At 33.4% G+C, this 19,010-nt stretch overlaps 2 protein-coding genes across 2 annotated transcripts in view; both read right to left on the bottom strand.

Moving 5' to 3' along the window:
* Nucleotides 1-75: 75 nt before the first annotated feature.
* LOC109604965 (myosin regulatory light chain sqh) lies at nucleotides 76-1,159 on the bottom strand. Its single transcript, XM_020021517.2, has 3 exons — nucleotides 1,019-1,159; nucleotides 657-849; nucleotides 76-606 (listed from the first exon to the last, which is right to left on the bottom strand). The coding sequence occupies exons 2-3, from the start codon at nucleotides 844-846 to the stop codon at nucleotides 272-274; spliced, it is 525 nt and encodes a 174-aa protein (XP_019877076.1). The 5' UTR covers nucleotides 847-849; nucleotides 1,019-1,159; the 3' UTR covers nucleotides 76-271.
* A 997-nt stretch (nucleotides 1,160-2,156) lies between these two features.
* Nucleotides 2,157-19,010, bottom strand: part of LOC109604964 (sushi, von Willebrand factor type A, EGF and pentraxin domain-containing protein 1) — a 37,135-nt gene continuing 20,281 nt past the window's right edge. The window contains exons 4-16 of the mRNA XM_049963252.1: nucleotides 17,446-17,568; nucleotides 12,990-13,280; nucleotides 8,359-8,508; nucleotides 5,221-5,397; nucleotides 4,873-5,171; nucleotides 4,582-4,816; nucleotides 4,356-4,529; nucleotides 4,120-4,299; nucleotides 3,829-4,068; nucleotides 3,419-3,772; nucleotides 3,188-3,364; nucleotides 3,026-3,134; nucleotides 2,157-2,973 (exon numbers count right to left, since the gene is read on the bottom strand). Of these exons, the coding sequence (XP_049819209.1) occupies nucleotides 2,697-2,973; nucleotides 3,026-3,134; nucleotides 3,188-3,364; nucleotides 3,419-3,772; nucleotides 3,829-4,068; nucleotides 4,120-4,299; nucleotides 4,356-4,529; nucleotides 4,582-4,816; nucleotides 4,873-5,171; nucleotides 5,221-5,397; nucleotides 8,359-8,508; nucleotides 12,990-13,280; nucleotides 17,446-17,568 (2,786 nt within the window). The 3' untranslated portion in view covers nucleotides 2,157-2,696. The remainder of the gene's footprint in view (nucleotides 2,974-3,025; nucleotides 3,135-3,187; nucleotides 3,365-3,418; nucleotides 3,773-3,828; nucleotides 4,069-4,119; nucleotides 4,300-4,355; nucleotides 4,530-4,581; nucleotides 4,817-4,872; nucleotides 5,172-5,220; nucleotides 5,398-8,358; nucleotides 8,509-12,989; nucleotides 13,281-17,445; nucleotides 17,569-19,010) is intronic.

The raw sequence follows: 19,010 nt of genomic DNA, 5'->3' as shown, positions 1-19,010 counted from the left end.
GTCTTGTTTACTTCTACGTTTTATTTATCTTGTAAAAAATGTATTTAAAAATTGGCAAAACAAGAAAACAAACAATTTCCATAAATATTTATTTCAATAAGTACAAAAACATTCAAAAATTTATCTATATAGGCTGATAAGTCGTTAAATATATACATGTATAAAAACTTTTAAGCACTAATATGTCACTTTATGATCTAAAAAGAGCCTGCAAACCAATGGAATACTGTTATATTATTTCCCCAAATAACAATAGAATATTACAATCGAATTATTGCTCATCCTTATCCTTGGCTCCGTGCTTCAAAATGCGAGTGAATTCAACATAATCAAACAATCCGTTCTTGATCGGAGCCTCGCGGTACATCTCGTCAACCTCGTCGTCGGTGAAGCGGTCCCCCATGGACGTCAGGAGCTCGCGAAGCCTCTCCTCGTTAATCACCCCCATGTTTTCCTCATCGAAACAACCAAAGGCGTTCTTGATGACGTCCTCCGGGTCGGTGCCTTGGAGACGCTCCCCAAACAACGTCAAAAACATGGTGAAGTTGATTGGCCCGGGGGCCTCGCTCATCATGCCGTCCAAGTATTCGTCGTTGGGGTTCTTGCCTAAACACACATTATTAGAGCGTTGACACAAACGGGACGATTGTGATTACCCAGGGAAGCGAGCATGTCGTGCAGGTCTTCCTTGTCGACGAATCCGTCGTGGTTTTGGTCGATCATGTTGAAGGCTTCCTTGAATTCGGCTATTTGGGCCTGGTCGAACATGGCAAACACATTCGAGGTGGCCCTTTGGGCGCGCTTTTTGGTTGTGCCCCTTCTGCTTACGGTTTTGCGGGAAGACATTGTCTGGAAACAAGTCAACACTCTTTATCCTACTGGACTGATGACTAATGTTTTATCAGTTAATATGTAAACAAATTTCCTAGTGCCAATTAGACAACATATCGACGACTAAATTCAATAACAACATGAAATTGTTAATTGAACACTTACTACAGACAAAAAAGGAACTTACTCGGGTAATTTATTACGATATTCAAGCACAAACGATCACAAATCTTGGTGAGCGAACACTAAATTTGACAGTTGGAATTTCTGACTAATCGCCTCCACACCTAACTGTGTCAACCAATCACAGCGCCGCATTTTAATCGGTTTTACGCGGGAATTTTTAAATACTGTTTAACTTTGTGTTAATTTAGTGAATATTTTCACATATTATACTATTTGATTGTTAACGAATACGTTTTATATATTAACATAAGTGAAATTAATTGTTGTTAATGTGTAATTTTTTTAATATTTATCATGTGCGTCCGAAATGAAATGAGGTCGATTGAAAGACATTGCCATTTATGGTAATGCACCAAATCAACATGTGCAGAACAGTACAATGTCGTAAACGCAGTTTGTTTATTTATTTGGTCAATCTAAATCTAAATAGTTTATAAGCAAAAATAATTTCTACAATAACAACAATATAATATACTTGTATTACTCGTATTAAAATAGTTTAAATATATTTTTAATGATATTTTAAATTTAGGAATGTTTTCTTTTGTGTTATCTTTTTAAATACGGTAATGGCAGTAGCTACAAGATTAGATAACAAGTAAAATGCTTCAAAATTTAAAATGGCTCAGGTAAATTCCTACTGATAACTCTGAGTTTTAATGGCTTTTGATTAAAATTGGCTTTTCCGGTTTATATCAGTCGTGCCTACTCAAAGGAGGCAGGTGAGGCTGTGCCTCACCTATGGGAATATTAAAAAAATATATTTTCTTATGTTTTTATTCTTTAAAATAGAATATAACATAATATTAGAACTAAGATGTTGTAAAAAACCTACAATTAAATAAACAACAACAGTTTGATATTAAATTTCAATGTATATTTGATGTGGAAGTTCTCCAGAGGCACCTTTAAATGTGCCTCTTTGCGTCAATCCGCTTCATAAGTAAATCTTGAATAGTTCTATTGGATTCCGACATGCGCATGCGCTTTAAGGTTGTGTCAGTGGTGGGGGACTGAGGCGTGGCCAAGCGGAAGTTTCCGAACAGTACCGATTCTTCAATTTCAAATTGTGGTAATCTAAGAGTTTTTAAAAACTTTTATTAAAATCAAAATAGGTGGTAGAAATAATACACCAAATGTTTACATAAATATAAAACTAGCATTTATTATTTTTACAATTACCTACAAATATTCTACAATTTTAATACAAATTGAGTATTTACAAAATTCGATCAGGAAGATCGCAATTATACATCACACATTCAGGACTAAAAATTTACTTAGTTTAAATACAATATATTACAAGGTGCCGTTTTATAAATGAGAAACATGGTAGACATATAAAACAAACGTTATTCATATAAATTAAATAAAAAACTTAAAAAGTCTATGCGACAACAAAACAACAAACGCCTTTTCCAGCTTCACACCACAAAACCTCGATAAAATTGATCACTGTTGGGGCAGGTCTCGTTTATTTCTTGAATCAATTTAGTCCCACATTTGTTCGTGTCCGTTCAACTTTGTGTTGTGTACAGCAAAATATATAAATTTATAGTTTGGGACCGTTAATCAACTCAGCTTTGGCAGTCTTTCATCAATGGGGAAAGGGGGTTGGAAAGTAGGGACGGGGACCGGCAGGAACTATCGTCAACAACTAATGCCAGGCAGTACAACATCTATCGCACTGCGACACCGTTGATGGTCACGACGTTTCCGTTGGTTCTTCCAACTGGTTCCGGCTCGTAGGTACCACTATCCCTACTAGTCTCTTCGTATGGTGCATCGTACATGTTCTCGTCGTGGATGTTCTCGTAAATGTTGGGCGGCAGATGTGAATGTGTGTAACCGTTCCTGTCGCTCAGGGTAGCGTAGCTCATCACCGCCGCGTTTCTGTCCTCCTTACGTTCCGCCCCCTCCACGTTCTCAGTGTTTTTCACCGCAATGGGTTTACGCCTACAATTATTTTATTGATTAGTGGTTAAAATGGACCATGGTAGTTACTTACAGCTTCAGATATATCAAACCCAGGAGCAGCAACAGGAAGACCACAACTCCAGCTCCAATTCCGATGTGGGTGCCCAAGTTTGAAGGCTCTTGTGGTTCACCGGTGGACACTAATGTGAATAGTATTAATAGTCGTAGAAGTGTTTGATGGGTTATTACTTACTCTCGCATCTGGGTTCCTCTCCCGACCACTCCCCATTATCCATACATTTACGCAAGTAGGGCCCGATCCGTTCGAAATTAGGGACGCAATGGTATTCGATGGCGCTGTTGTAGGTGGTGCCGTTCATCACTATGACCCTGCCGTTCTGAATGTTGCCCGGGTGTTTGCAGTCAACGGCTACAACAATCACCAACGTAGTGACCATAAGTAAATCAAACCAAAAAGGCGTACCTGTGCAAGTAGGGGCCGATCCGCTCCACACGCCCTTCTTCAAGCAAATCCTCGTCGAGTTGCCGTGCATGTTGTGGCCTCTGGGACACGAGTACTGGGCCACGCCGCCCACGCTACGGGTGCTGACTTTGAACGTCACCCCCTCGAGCGCGTCCGGGTCCTTGCACTGGATCTCCCGACAGGCCGGGCTGTCGGAGCTCCACGTGCCGTTCTCCAGGCACAGCCTCCTGGAGACGCCGTCCAGTTCGAAGTTGGGGTCGCACGAGTACAGGGCCAGGGCTCCGTAATACGAGGCGTTGGACGGCAGGGTTACCTTGCCGTTGGTCACCTTCTCCGGGTTGCCGCAATCGACGTCTGCAATTAATGGATTGTCAATCACAATTACAGGGGGGGGGGGTTGTAAGGCTTACATTGGCATTGGGGGACGTCACCGCTCCATTGTCCGGTGTCCTCGCAGGTGCTGAGGGGCTCTCCCACCACCTTGTAGCCTCGTTCGCACCGGTATTTGGCCAGGGCACCTATTTTGTACGTTTGAACTGCCACACTGGAGGACTCGACGGTTTTGATGATGGTTCTGCCGTACATTCGGTCGTTGCCGGTCACTGATAGTATGCTGTGTTCCGCCAGGACCGGCTCCGGGCATCTTATTTCTGAAAAATGATGAGTTTGAGTCATTGCTTCAATTGGGGTTGTTTTGTTACCTTCGCATTTTGGTGACACATCACTCCATTGTTTGCTTTCCAGACAGATCCTCTTCCTTACGCCGTTCAGTCTGTAGTTTTTGGCGCAGGAGTATGTAATTTCGCTTCCCAAGTAGGTGGTTCCGTTGCTGTACTCCATGTTGCCGTAAAGTAGTGACGGTACCTTTCCACAATCGATATCTATAATAAAGGGACAAATGAAATACCATGCTTAAGCTTTAATAATAGTTGTTTACAGTCACAAACTGGTGTTGTTCCACTCCACTCCCCTTCTTTGGTGCAAGTGTGGCTTGGTTCACCCCTTAAAATGTGACCCACTTCGCAGTGGTACTCGATGGTTGAGTGCACGTTGAAGTCGTAACCCACCACGTAACTTCCTGAAGGTACATCCGGCTCATCGCAGGTTATAACTAAAAATTAATCAATTAATTAGTTGTTGTGGAGTGTTTGATGGGTAGTTACGTTCGCAGGATGGTGCGTCTGATGACCATTTCCCTTCTCTCGTGCATTTTTGCACCTTGTCGCCCTCCAACCAATAGTCCTCAGAACAAGTGTACTGTACTATGCTGTCGACTGTTGTGGATCCATTGATTAGGTCGTACCGTCCGTTGTCGATGTTCGGCGGGGCACCACAGTCCACGTATTTACAACTGGGGGCTTTGCCTGACCATTCCCCACCCAATCCACAAGACAGGACCTAAAGCAACAACACGCCTTAGTGGCAGATCACCTGGGAACGATTCTCTTGCTCACCCCTTGGCCGAAGATAATATAACCAGCTTGGCAGGTGTAGGTGGCCGTGTCCCCGGCCCTGTGACCGGTGGTGGTGACGATTCCGCCGTGTATTTCGGGCGGGTCCGGACACCAGTCGAACAAACACTGCGGCGTCGAGTTGGTCCATTTGCCGTCGTCGCCGCAGGTCCTCACCTCGTGCCCGATCAACGTGTAGTTCTCGTGGCAGCTGTACACCGCCCTTGCGCCGTGACTGGTGCGGCCGTCCTTCAGGACGACGGAACCGTGGTCCAGGTTTGGTAGGTGGCCGCAGTCGACGTCTGCAACGGGTGTTTTACTTTTGGCTTGGTGGTGTCGGTTGGTACTTACATTTGCATGTTGGCGCACTGCCTGACCAAAAGCCTTCCTTGTCGCAGTTTCTTTTCGAGTCGCCCACTAGTCGGTGGCCTTCTGGGCACTTGTATTCAATGGAGGCCCCCAGGTTGTAATTGTTTCCTACGATTGTTGTGTTGATTTTCTTGTCTGGGCTGCCACAGGATGATGGTGCTAAAAATAAATCACTCTATTAGTTTTAAACCACTATTTGGTGGTGCTACAATAAGATCATGGTACCATATACGTGTAATTTAACAATTACAGTCACTTCCTTGTACGATATTTGACCTAGGTGTTGTCGAAGAACCGAATTAGGTCAACGTCGATCGTATGTGTGACTCATGTTTGCCATAATGTTTGAACTTATTCAGAAGTCAAGGTTACGAAACTGAGACCAAGAAGTGGTTTTACTTTTTGACCGCCTTTATGAACTTAATTATTAAATGAAATATTTATGCGGACTAACGGCTTATTTTTGGATAAAGTGACCTGGATATTAACATGTAATATTTAGTGTCATTTTCCTAGTTTGTCTAACATTTCACAATTTGTTATTAAAATAATATTCGTGACGTTGTTCTTTAGATGTTTATCTTGAGTTTTTCGTGATGGTCTGTTTTCTTTTACTCGTTTGTTGACGAAGATGGTTTCTCCAAAGGCAATTTAAAGTATTAAACGTTTGAAGGTTTATTTATGGACGTAAAGTTTGTATAAATCAAGAATATTACGACAAATGATAAATAAATAGTGTTTTCACTTATTTCATAACGTGTACTGATGTTGGTGCTCAAGCTGGCATAAAAATATTCACAAAGACGCACTTTAACAAACATAATTACTGAATTTTGTTTGGAAAACGCCTGGGTTCACTTCCTTTAAACAATGACCAATAATGGAATGGACTCCGAAGCGGAACGATTATCCAAACAAAAATTTATTCCTGGCTTTGAATAAAAACGACATCTTAAATGTTAAACGTCGAATAAAATCCCCTTGTTGACTTTTAAGAGGCGTATAATTGTAAATTTATTGCTTCCTCTCTAAGAAAAAAATTGAGAAAAAAATAAATTTATATTTTTATTGCTAAAATGTTAAGAATAATTGGAAGTTTATTTATTGCATCCGGTTATTAAAAATGTAAATCAGTGAAACAGAAAATAGTGATGCAAAAATTGTCACTACTCATGATTTATAGAAGAAGGAAGGCTTCTTCCCAAACTATTATGGGATGGTACAAAGAACAAGAGCTTTAAAATGAGGAATAGAATGATGTTTTGGTTTTCAGTGATGAGTTTCGGTTTAGTTTGGCCACACATGTTGGTCGAGTAAGTTGTGGAACAGCTGTAGTTTGAGGTACCATTGTACCCAACCTAACCTCCAATTTCTATGCAGGTAATTGATTCGCCCAAGAAATTGTGGAACCCCATTTGCTGCTGCATCTAAGGGCAATTTTATAATCTAGTTTTCTTATGTCTGAAATTCATATGTAAATATGCCCTACTCATGATTAACAAAAGAAGGAAGGCTTCTTCCCAAACTATTATGGGATGGTACAGAAAACAAGATTTTTTAAATGAGTTGTAGAATGATATTAGGGTTTTCAGTGATGAGTTTCGGTTTAGTTTGGCCACACATGTTGGTCGAGTAAGTTGTGGAACAGCTGTAGTTTGAGGTACCATTGTACCCAACCTAACCTCCAATTTCTATGCAGGTAATTGATTCGCCCAAGAAATTGTGGAACCCCATTTGCTGCTGCATCTAAGGGTAGTTTCATAATCTAGTTTTCTTATGTCTGACATTCATATGTAAATGTGCCCTACTCATGATTAACAGAAGAAGGAAGGCTTCTTTCCAAACTATTTTGGGATGGTACAGAGGACAAGAGTTTTAAAATGAGTTATAGAATAACATTAAGGTTTTCAGTGATGAGTTTCGGTTTAGTTTGGCCACACATGTTGGTCGAGTAAGTTGTGGAACAGCTGTAGTTTGAAGTATCATTGTACCCAACCTAACCTCCAATTTCTAAACAGCTAATTTACTCGTTCAAGAAATTGTGGAACCCCATTTGCTGCTGCATCTAAGGGTAGTTTCATAATCTAGTTTTCTTATGTCTGACATTCATATGTAAATGTGCCCTACTCATGTTTAACAGAAGAAGGAAGGCTTCTTCCCAAACTATTATGGAATGGTACAGAGAACAAGAGCTTTAACATGAGGAGTAGAATGATATGTTGGTCTTCAGTGATGAGTTTCGGTTTAGTTTGGCCACACATGTTGGTCGAGTAAGTTGTGGAACAGCTGTATTATTGTACCCAACCTAACCTCCAATTTCTATGCAGGTAATTTGACTTGCCCAATGTGTGTGGAGCCTTATTTGCTATTTATCTAAGAATTCTTCATAATTTAGTTCTCCATTGTAGTACGAGGGTTGCTTTGGAGTGTTTCCAACCTTCTTATGTAAATTTATTATCATGGCTAGCTTGATCTTAATACTTATCAGGTATTGAACACTTGTAAGAAGGAAGCTTTCACAGACTTTGACAGTACATAGTCAAAAAGAGGTGCCATGGTCCAACTGATGGTTAATCACCTCCATTACCCCAAAAATCATTTTATGTCACTGAATTTATTGTTGCACAACCTAAATTGGAATTAATATTGTTCAGATAACTTCCACACTTCCTTTTGCATCACTTTAAAGTAATAATAAGTCTTCGAAACATAATACAAGTAAGTAACTTCGATTTTATGTAATATTCCTCGTCAATCACTGTTATTACAGCTTAACAATTTTATAAGTACAGATCTGTGAAACAATAACTGTTATATAACCATACATTACACTTTACCACCTGTTAACAATTGTGTATTGAAGACGTGCACACTTTTTACCATAAAGAAACTAGTCGATGTTGTTGGTCAATTGAAGAAGCAGGAAATGTTATTGCCAATTAATCTTGCGCAAGTGGATAATGAGGTTATTTGAATATTTCCTTGATGAATCGACAACATTTCCAACGAACGAGGTGGTTTTGTTGTGTTTTTTGTAAAAATTGAGTTAGGAGCACTCCCACAAACATTCCTAGGCGTTGCACTGGAACGGAGAGGAGCCATTTATATGATTATACTCACTGTGCTGGCATATCCAGTGTAAATAGTCGAGATTGCATCCCACGTCATTCCACAACCATCCACGGCCACCATCCAGTACCACGCAGTTCTGTTCCCCGTTATAATTGTTCGGTTGATCCTTCCCCCATGCGGGACGCTGAACCACATCACCTACGCACAAAAACAATAATTATTCAGTGCAATTCGTTACAAATGAACCCGATATCCTTAATAATTGGTAACCTCGAGGGTGGTGTGGGATGTAAATGTTAAGTTTTTAATGGTAAACGCGATAGTTTCGTGCCGATAGTTAAATGCCAAACTGAAAGTGTGTCGGTTCGTTCGAGAAGTAAGAAAAAAATCGGCAACGAAACGTTGATTGGCTGCTTTCGGTTTACCTAATGATTTATTTTCAAAATAATTCATTCGATGCCAGTGCGCAATTTCGTAATTAGTTATGGAGTTATGAGAAATTGTTTGGGTAATGTTTAATAATGAGGTGGTTCTGGCAATATTCTCATTTTGTAATGGAAGATATAAACAATTGCAATTATTAGCGTTTTTGCACACTTCTTTGCCATTTCAGATATGTGCTAATTTTAATTATTAATATTCAGAAGATTATTACACAATAATGTCATATTTCATGTCAAATGGTACTTTTATAAGACATTATATGTACAAAAAACTATACTTGTATGAAACTGTTTAAATTATACATGAAAACTTCATTTTACAATGTTCAATTTATTTATTGAACCATCTAAGTTATACGAAAGCTTTGTTGGACAGTATATAATGTTCAATTTGTTTAGAAGATTATTTGCTGTACATTCAACTGTTCATCCACGTCAAATGGTTCTTTAAAAGTCTTATATTTGAATCATTATTGTATATACAAAAACATTAAAGCACGTCACATCTATTGAACCACCTAAGTTATACGAAAGCTTTGTTGGACAGTATATAATGTTCAATTTGTTTAGAAGATTATTTGCTGTACATTCAACTGTTCATCCACGTCAAATGGTTCTTTTAAAAGTCTTATGTTTGAATCATTATTGTTTATACAAAAACATTAAAACACGTCACATTTATTGAACCACCTAAGTTATACAAAAGCTTTATTGGACAGTTTATAATGTTCAATTTATTTAGAAGATTACTTGCTGTACATTCAACTTTTCATCCACATCAAATGGTTCTCTTTAAAAGTCTTATGTTTGAATCATTATTGTATGTACAAAAACATTAAAACACGTCACATTTATTGAACCATCTAAGTTATACGAAAGCTTTATTGGACAGTATAGAATGTTCAATTTATTTAGAAGATTATTTGCTGTACATTCAAGTGTTCATCCACGTCAAATGGTTCTTTAAAAGTCTTATGTTTGAATTATTATTGTATATACAAAAGCATTATAACAAGTCACATTTATTGAACCACCTAAGTTATACGAAAGCTTTATTGGACAGTTTATAATGTTCAATTTGTTTAGAAAATTATTTGCTGTACATTCAAGTGTTCATCCACGTCAAATGGTTCTTTAAAAGTCTTATGTTTGAATCATTATTGTATGTACAAAAACATTAAAACACGACACATTTATTGATCCATCTAAGTTATACGAAAGCTTTATTAGACAATATATAATGTTCAATTTATTTAAAAGATTATTTGCTGTACATTCAAATGTTCATCCACGTCAAATGGTTCTTTTAAAAGTCTTATGTTTGAATCATTATTGTATGTACAAAAACATTAAAACACGTCACATTTATTGAACCACCTAAGTTATACGAAAGCTTTATTAGACAGTATATAATGTTCAATTTATTTAGAAGATTATTTGCTGTACCTTCAAGTGTTCACTCACGTCAAATAGTTCTTTAAAAGTCTTATGTTTGAATCATTATTGTTTATACAAAAACATTAAAACACGTCACATTTATTGAACCACCTAAGTTATACAAAAGCTTTATTGGACAGTTTATAATGTTCAATTTATTTAGAAGATTATTTGCTGTACATTCAACTTTTCATCCACATCAAATGGTTCTCTTTAAAAGTCTTATGTTTGAATCATTATTGTATGTACAAAAACATTAAAATACGTCACATTTATTGAACCATCTAAGTTATACGAAAGCTTTATTGGACAGTATATAATGTTCAATTTATTTAGAAGATTATTTGCTGTACATTCAAGTGTTCATCTACGTCAGATGGTTCTTTAAAAGTGTTATGTTTGAATCATTATTGTATACATAAAAACATTAAAACACGTCACATTTATTGAACCACCTAAGTTATACGAAAGCTTTATTGGACAGTTTTTAATGTTCAATTTGTTTAGAAGATTATTTGCTGTACATTCAAGTGTTCATCCACGTCAAATGGTTCTCTTTAAAAGTCTTATGTTTGAATCATTATTGTATATACAAAAACATTAAAACATGTCACATTTATTGAACCACCTAAGTTATACGAAAGCTTTATTGGACTGTTTATAATGTTCAATTTGTTTAGAAGATTATTTGCTGTACATTCAAGTGTTCATCCATGTCAAATGGTTCTCTTTTAAAGTCTTATGTTTGAATTATTATTGTATACATAAAAACATTAAAATACGTTACATTTATTGAACTACCTAAGTTATACGAAAACTTTATTGGACAGTTTATAATGTTCAATTTGTTTAGAAGATTATTTGCTGTACATTCAAGTGTTCATCTACGTCAAATGGTTCTTTAATAGTCTTATGTTTGAATCATTATTGTATACATAAAAACATTAAAACACGTCACTTTTATTGAACCACCTAAGTTATACGAAAGCTTTATTGGACAGTTTATAATGTTCAATTTGTTTAGAAGATTATTTGCTGTACATTCAAGTGTTCATCCACGTCAAATGGTTCTCTTTAAAAGTCTTATGTTTGAATCATTATTGTATATACAAAAACATTAAAACATGTCACATTTATTGAACCACCTAAGTTATACGAAAGCTTTATTGGACTGTTTATAATGTTCAATTTGTTTAGAAGATTATTTGCTGTACATTCAACTTTTCATCCACATCAAATGGTTCTCTTTAAAAGTCTTATGTTTGAATCATTATTGTATGTACAAAAACATTAAAATACGTCACATTTATTGAACCATCTAAGTTATACGAAAGCTTTATTGGACAGTTTTTAATGTTCAATTTGTTTAGAAGATTATTTGCTGTACATTCAAGTGTTCATCTACGTCAGATGGTTCTTTAAAAGTGTTATGTTTGAATCATTATTGTATACATAAAAACATTAAAACACGTCACATTTATTGAACCACCTAAGTTATACGAAAGCTTTATTGGACAGTTTTTAATGTTCAATTTGTTTAGAAGATTATTTGCTGTACATTCAAGTGTTCATCCACGTCAAATGGTTCTTTAAAAGTCTTATGTCTGAATCATTATTGTATACATAAAAACATTAAAACACGTCACATTTATTGAACCACCTAAGTTATACGAAAACTTTATTGGACAGTATATAATGTTCAATTTATTTAGAAGATTATTTGCTGTACATTCAACTGTTCTTCCACGTCAAATGGTTCTCTTTAAAAGTCTTATGTTTGAATCATTATTGTATGTACAAAAACATTAAAACACGTCACATTTGTTGAACCACCTAAGTTATACAAAAGCTTTATTGGACAGTTTATAATGTTCAATTTATTTAGAAGATTATTTGCTGTACATTCAACTGTTCTTCCACGTCAAATGGTTCTCTTTAAAAGTCTTATGTTTGAATCATTATTGTATGTACAAAAACATTAAAACACGTCACATTTATTGAACCACCTAAGTTATACGAAAGCTTTATTGGACAGTTTATAATGTTCAATTTATTTAGAAGATTATTTGCTGTACATTCAACTGTTCTTCCACGTCAAATGGTTCTCTTTAAAAGTCTTATGTTTGAATCATTATTGTATGTACAAAAACATTAAAACACGTCACATTTATTGAACCATCTAAGTTATACGAAAGCTTTATTGGACAGTATATAATGTTCAATTTATTTAGAAGATTATTTCCTGTACATTCAAGTGTTAATCCACGTCAAATGATTCTTTAGAAATCTTATGTTTGAATCATTATCGTATATATAATGGTTCTGAGATTTTATTATATATATATATATATATATATATATATAAACATTATAAAATAAATATATTGTACCATATGGTACAAAAAGTGATGAACTCGTAAAATTGATGTACAAATCTAAAATTAAAGAACGTGATTCAAGTTTCAGCCCATTAATTTTACTTTTAACGATCACTGATTATTGGTTGCTTTAAAATGTCAATGAAACACTATAACTATGCCATAAAATCAGAGTCAATCAGAACCGTAATTTTAAATGCATTACGCTCAATAACCATCTGATTAGTCCAAATTAAAGCCTGTCTGGTATAACTTAAACTTATCTAATCATCTGTTTCAGCAACCGCCAATTATCCATTATTTACCAACAAATCCACGAGAACTGTAACAACAACAGTCGATCTTCCCACAGTTAAAGCCGATCTTAACTAGGTTCGAGAATCTCGACGCAATTCAATTCAATCATTAACCAGCAACTCACCATTGACCCATTTCCACGTCCTCGACGTCAGGCCGGGCTCCTTCTGGGCGCCGATCCACACCAGCTGCGTCTTCAGCATGGGCTTGCGCCGTTCCAGCTCGGCGTACAGGAACGACGTCGAACCGGGCGACATGCCGTGCGCCAGGTCGCCGTTGTGGCTCTGACAGTAGGCCCTGGCGTCGGCGAAGGAGCCGCCCCGGTTCACGCCGAACTCGTAGCAGGTGCGGGCGAACGCGGCGATCTGGGCGTCCTCCGAGGCGGTCTTCGGGGCGCATCGGTCCACTGAAAACTCTGGAAACGAAATGTTTTTTTGTTAAACCGGTGATGTCATCGTTAACTTGTTTTGTCCGGGTCAAGAACTGTTTTGTTGAATTAATTTGCATTCGTATCATCCATTTTTTTTGTTGTAAATATGCATTAAATGTAATTGAAGAGACCTATGATTGTCCAATTAGAGGAGACCTTCACACGTTAATCTTGTGTCTATCAAAACACTTAATACCTTTGATTTAATTGAAGGACATGTAAAATTAAATAATTTTAAAAACTTAATAACAGCTGAAGATACTTTAGATAAAAGTAATGATAGACCCATTAAAAGTGAATAAAACTGAAAGCAGGAAACCGTGTAGAAAGTAAGAAGGAACCAAGTTCAAAAGTGCAAAACCGTAACGAACCAATATCAGATCGGATTCCGCCTTTGTTCGTGCCAATTTCTTGTCGTGCTCTTACATTGTTACCGATTTAATTCAATGATTCAATGGGCGGCGATAAAGTTAAATGGTAATTTCAATGCATTTCGATTGTTTTCGTTTTGTTAATTGGCTTAAGTAACTTGTTAATTGATTAATGGTACATATTTTGCTAAATGATGATGATGATGACATCACCGAGATTGTAGATTAATTGGCATTAAAGTTATGCATAAAACGAAGGTCTCTTTTAATTGAATAAATATACTATCACTTCTGATTATCATCCATTTTGGTACAATAATAACAAATTGTGGCCTTACAAACTTACTGAATCATCAATTTTTATTATATTACTTTAATTACAAACTAATAAATGTTCTCATTATTTTTGTTTGGGTACTTAATTATAATAAATTATGTAGGTCTGTAAAAATACAGTGCCTGAATATTTTAAATCCCTTTTTATTTAAATGATTTGATGAATGAATGTTTTATCCAAATATTTATTTTATTACAATGTTTTTGGCAGTTAAATTGTTGTTAATTTAAATAACTTAACAATAGTTATGTTTATTTACGAGTTTATTACTTTGGGATTGAATAATTATTCAATCATTTGTTTAGGTTTAGAAAGACAGGATTATTTTGTATCAACTGAATAACTGAATAATTCTAATAGGTTTTATTTAAATTATTTTATTGATTCCATTAAATATCTGTCAAATCAAAGTGTCTTTTATACAGTTAAAATGTTGCTACAGTAAATAAATTTATAATAATTATGATTAATTACTACTTTAATAGTTTAGGACTGAATAATTTCTTAATAAATTGTTTAGTTTTAGAAAAGAACATAATTATTTTGTATCAATTGAATAACTGAATAATTCTAATGGATTTTATTTAAATTATTCTATTGATTCGAGTAATATTTATCAAATCAAAGTGTATTTTTACAGTAAAAATGTTGTTACAGTAAATAATTTTATAATAATTATATTTAATTACTACTTTAATAGTTTGGGACTGAATAATTTCTTAATAAATTGTTTAGTTTTAGAAAAGCACAGAATTATTTTGTATCAATTGAATAACTGAATAATTCTAATGGGTTTTATTTAAATTAATCTATTGAATCGATTAATATTTATCAAATCAAAGTGTATTTTTACAGTAAAAATGTTGTTACAGTAAATAATTTTATAATAATTATGTTTAATTACTACTTTAATAGTTTGGGACTGAATAATTTCGTAATAAATTGTTTAGTTTTAAAAAAGAACAGAATTATTTTGTATCAATTGAATAACTGAATAATTCTAATGGGTTTTATTTGAATTATTCTATTGATTCGATTAATATTTATCAAATCAAAGTGTATTTTTACAGTTAAAATGTTGTTACAGTAAATAATTTTATAGCAAGTATGTTTATTTACTACTTTAATAGTTTGGGACTGAATAATTTCTTAATAAATTGTTTAGTTTTACAAAAGAACAGAATTATTTTGTATCAACTGAATAACTGAATAAGTATAATGGGTTTTATTTAAATTATTTTATTGATTCGATTAATATTTGTCAAATCAAAGTGTATTTAATACAGTTAAAATGTTGTTACAGTAAATAATTTTATAATAATTATGTTTAATTACTACTTTAATAGTTTGGGACTGAATAATTTCGTAATAAATTGTTTAGTTTTAAAAAAGTACAGAATTATTTTGTATCAACTGAATAACTGAATAATTATAATGGGTTTTATTTAAATTATTTTATTGATTCGATTAATATTTGTCAAATCAAAGTGTATTTAACACTGTTAAAATATTGTTACAGTAAATAATTTTATAATAATTATGTTTAATTACTACTTTAATAGTTTGGAACTGAATAATTTCGTACTAAATTGTTTAGTTTTAAAAAAGAACAGAATTATTTTGTATCAATTGAATAACTGAATAATTCTAATGGGTTTTTTTTTTAAATTATTTAATTAATTCGATTAATATTTGTCAAATCAAAGTGTATTTTTACAGTTAAAATGTTGTTACAATAAATAATTTTGTAATAATTATATTTAATTACTACTTTAATAGTTTGGGACTGAATAATTTCTTAATAAATTGTTTAGGTTTAGAAAGGAACAGAATTATTTTGTATCAATTGATTAACTGAATAATTCTAATGGATTTTATTTAAATTATTCTATTGATTCGAGTAATATTTATCAAATCAAAGTGTATTTTTACAGTAAAAATGTTGTTACAGTAAATAATTTTATAATAATTATGTTTAATTACTACTTTAATAGTTTGGGACTGAATAATTTCGTAATAAATTGTTTAGTTTTAAAAAAGAACAGAATTATTTTGTATCAATTGAATAACTGAATAATTCTAATGGGTTTTATTTGAATTATTTTATTGATTCGATTAATATTTGTCAAATCAAAGTGTATTTAATACAGTTAAAATGTTGTTACAGTAAATAATTTTATAACAATTATGTTTATTTACTACTTTAATAGTTTGGGACTGAATAATTTCGTAATAAATTGTTTAGTTTTAAAAAAGAACAGAAATATTTTGTATCAACTGAATAATTGAATAATTCTAATGGGTTTTATTTAAATTATTCTATTGATTCGATTAATATTTATCAAATCAAAGTGTATTTTTACAGAAAAAATGTTGTTACAGTAAATAATTTTATAATAATTATATTTAATTACTACTTTAATAGTTTGGGACTGAATAATTTCTTAATAAATTGTTTAGTTTTAAAAAAGCACAGAATTATTTTGCATCAGCTGAATATCTGAATAATTTTAATAGGTTTTATTGAAATTATTTTATTTCTTAGTCTAAATAATAATAAATGATTTGTATTAAGTTATTTTAATACAAATTTATTTGATATCAATTTTACAGTTCACTGTAATACATACCTCCTTCGAAATTAGGTCACAATCAATTAATTTGTTAACTTAATCAGTAACATAATTTTTTAGTAATCTACCATAATTAATATAAATTGAAATCCTTTCCATAATAATTGGATTATTTCTATCAGTTTTTACATGAATTCAACCTTCCCAACTGAACCACAAAAACAATACAACCGTTTTCATTTGTTATTTATGTTGATATGGTATAATTTGCGGTGTAAATTTGAATGTGTTTCAGTTAGACCACAACAAATCATAAATTTGATCAAAATCAGTATACTTTATTGCTTCCTTCGACCGTTTAAAACAGCTCAAGGCTAAAACCTGGCTAAATTATGAAACTTTATAAAAGTATAAAAAAAAATCGAAATTTTCCACGCTGCAAGGTAAATTGTCTACTGTTTCTCATAACACATGCATTGAAATACCGTTCCTAACATAAGTAATAATCCCCATAATTACAGTAATAAGTTCTAGGTAAGGTTCATAAACATGTTTCTATGCCAAGTTTACTATAAGTGATCAATTTAATAAAGGCGATCAATTAAACACACATAGATTATTCTTTGAAGGAATTTAAATCAAGTTCATGGGTTCGTTGTGACTCGTTACCGGTTTATGTGCTTCTGGTATTACGGTTATTCTTCGATTTATTGGTGGTAACATGTAAATAGCCACACATGGTGTTAATTTCATTTTTTTTCGGATTATTGTCAGGGTAATAATTTACTTTAATGGATCACATACATCATTGATTTCTGGTTTACTTTAGTTTGATGGATAATTTCCGGTATATTTCAGTGCTAACTTACCGTCGGTTGTGAATACCTCCACTTCGCATAATGACAGGGAACCTTCCACTCCGACTAGCTGCAGGAAAACGTACTGGCCGATTAGTGATCGGGCGCAGGTGAAGGTTTTGGTCACTCCTTCGTCTGAAACAAATAGACAAATACTGAAGAACTTGTCTTTAACTTGTCACTAAACTATTTCTAAATTATCTTTACTTCTTCCTTAAGATGGTCTAAATAAGTTGACCATCAACAGTCTCAAGAAGCTATTTGAACCTTCAATGATTGTTTAGATTGTGTGAAGGAATCTATAAAGTATGCCAAGAAGTTAAGACTACAGAAGAGATTGGGCCAATTGAAAAGCCAGAATGAAGCTTTTTCAGTACTTAGAAGACTTAATTGTTTTGATAAATTATAAAACTAGTTTGATAAATAGAAGTATAAAATAAATAAGGAAGATTTTACATTAATTATACGTTGATTTTTCGTAGACGTTTGTAAAATTCAGTAAACTCTTCAATTTTATTATCTACATAATTAACTTGTCACTAAACTACTTCTAAATTGTCTTGACATAAGCATTCTTTACTTCTTCCTGAAGATAGACGGTCCAAATAAGTAAATCTCAGTTAACCATCAACAGTCTCAAGAAGCTATTTGATCCTTCAAAGATTGTTTAGATTGTGTGAAGGAATCTATAAAGTATACCAAGAAGTTAAGACTACAGAAGAGATTGGTCCAATTGAAAAGCCAGAATGAAGCTTTTTCAGTACTTAAAAGACTTAATTGTTTTGATAAATTATAAAACTAGATTGATAAATAGAAGTATAAAATAAATAAGGAAGATTTTACATTAATTATACGTTGATTTTTCGTAGACGTTTTTAAAATTCAGTAAACTCTTCAATTTTATTATCTACATAATTAACTTCTCACTAAACTACTTCTAAATTGTCTTGACATAAGCATTCTTTACTTTTTCCTGTAGATAGATGGTCCAAATAAGTAAATCTCAGTTAACCATTAACAGTCCCAAGAAGCTATTTGATCCTTCAAAGATTGTTTAGATTGTGTGAAGGAATCCATAAAGTATACCAAGAAGTTAAGACTACAGAAGAGATTGGTCCAATTGAAAAGCCAGAATGAAGCTTTTTGAGTACTTAGAAGACTTAATTGTTTTGATAAATTATAAAACTAGTTTGATAAATAGAAGTATAAAATAAATAAGGAAGATTTTACATTAATTATACGTTGATTTTTCGTAGACGTTTGTAAAATTCAGTAAACTCTTCAATTTCATTATCTACATAATTAACTTGTCACTAAACTACTTCTAAATTGTCTTGACATAAGCATTCTTTACTTCTTCCTGAAGATAGATGGTCCAAATAAGTAAATCTCAGTTGACCATCAACAGTCTCAAGAAGCTATTTGAACCTTCAAAGATTGTTTAGATTGTGTGAAGGAATCTATAAAGTATGCAAAGAAGTTAAGACTACAGAAAAGATTGGGCCAATTGAAAATAGAGAACGAAGCTTCTTCTGCCAAAGTCAGAAAAGAAACTTATTCAACAATTTTATAATTTA

Source organism: Aethina tumida, chromosome 2 (genome assembly GCF_024364675.1).
Source record: "Aethina tumida isolate Nest 87 chromosome 2, icAetTumi1.1, whole genome shotgun sequence".
Taxonomy (NCBI): Eukaryota; Metazoa; Arthropoda; class Insecta; order Coleoptera; family Nitidulidae; genus Aethina; species Aethina tumida.
Note: the sequence above shows the minus strand (reverse complement) of the source record. Positions and strands in the feature narration are given on the sequence as shown.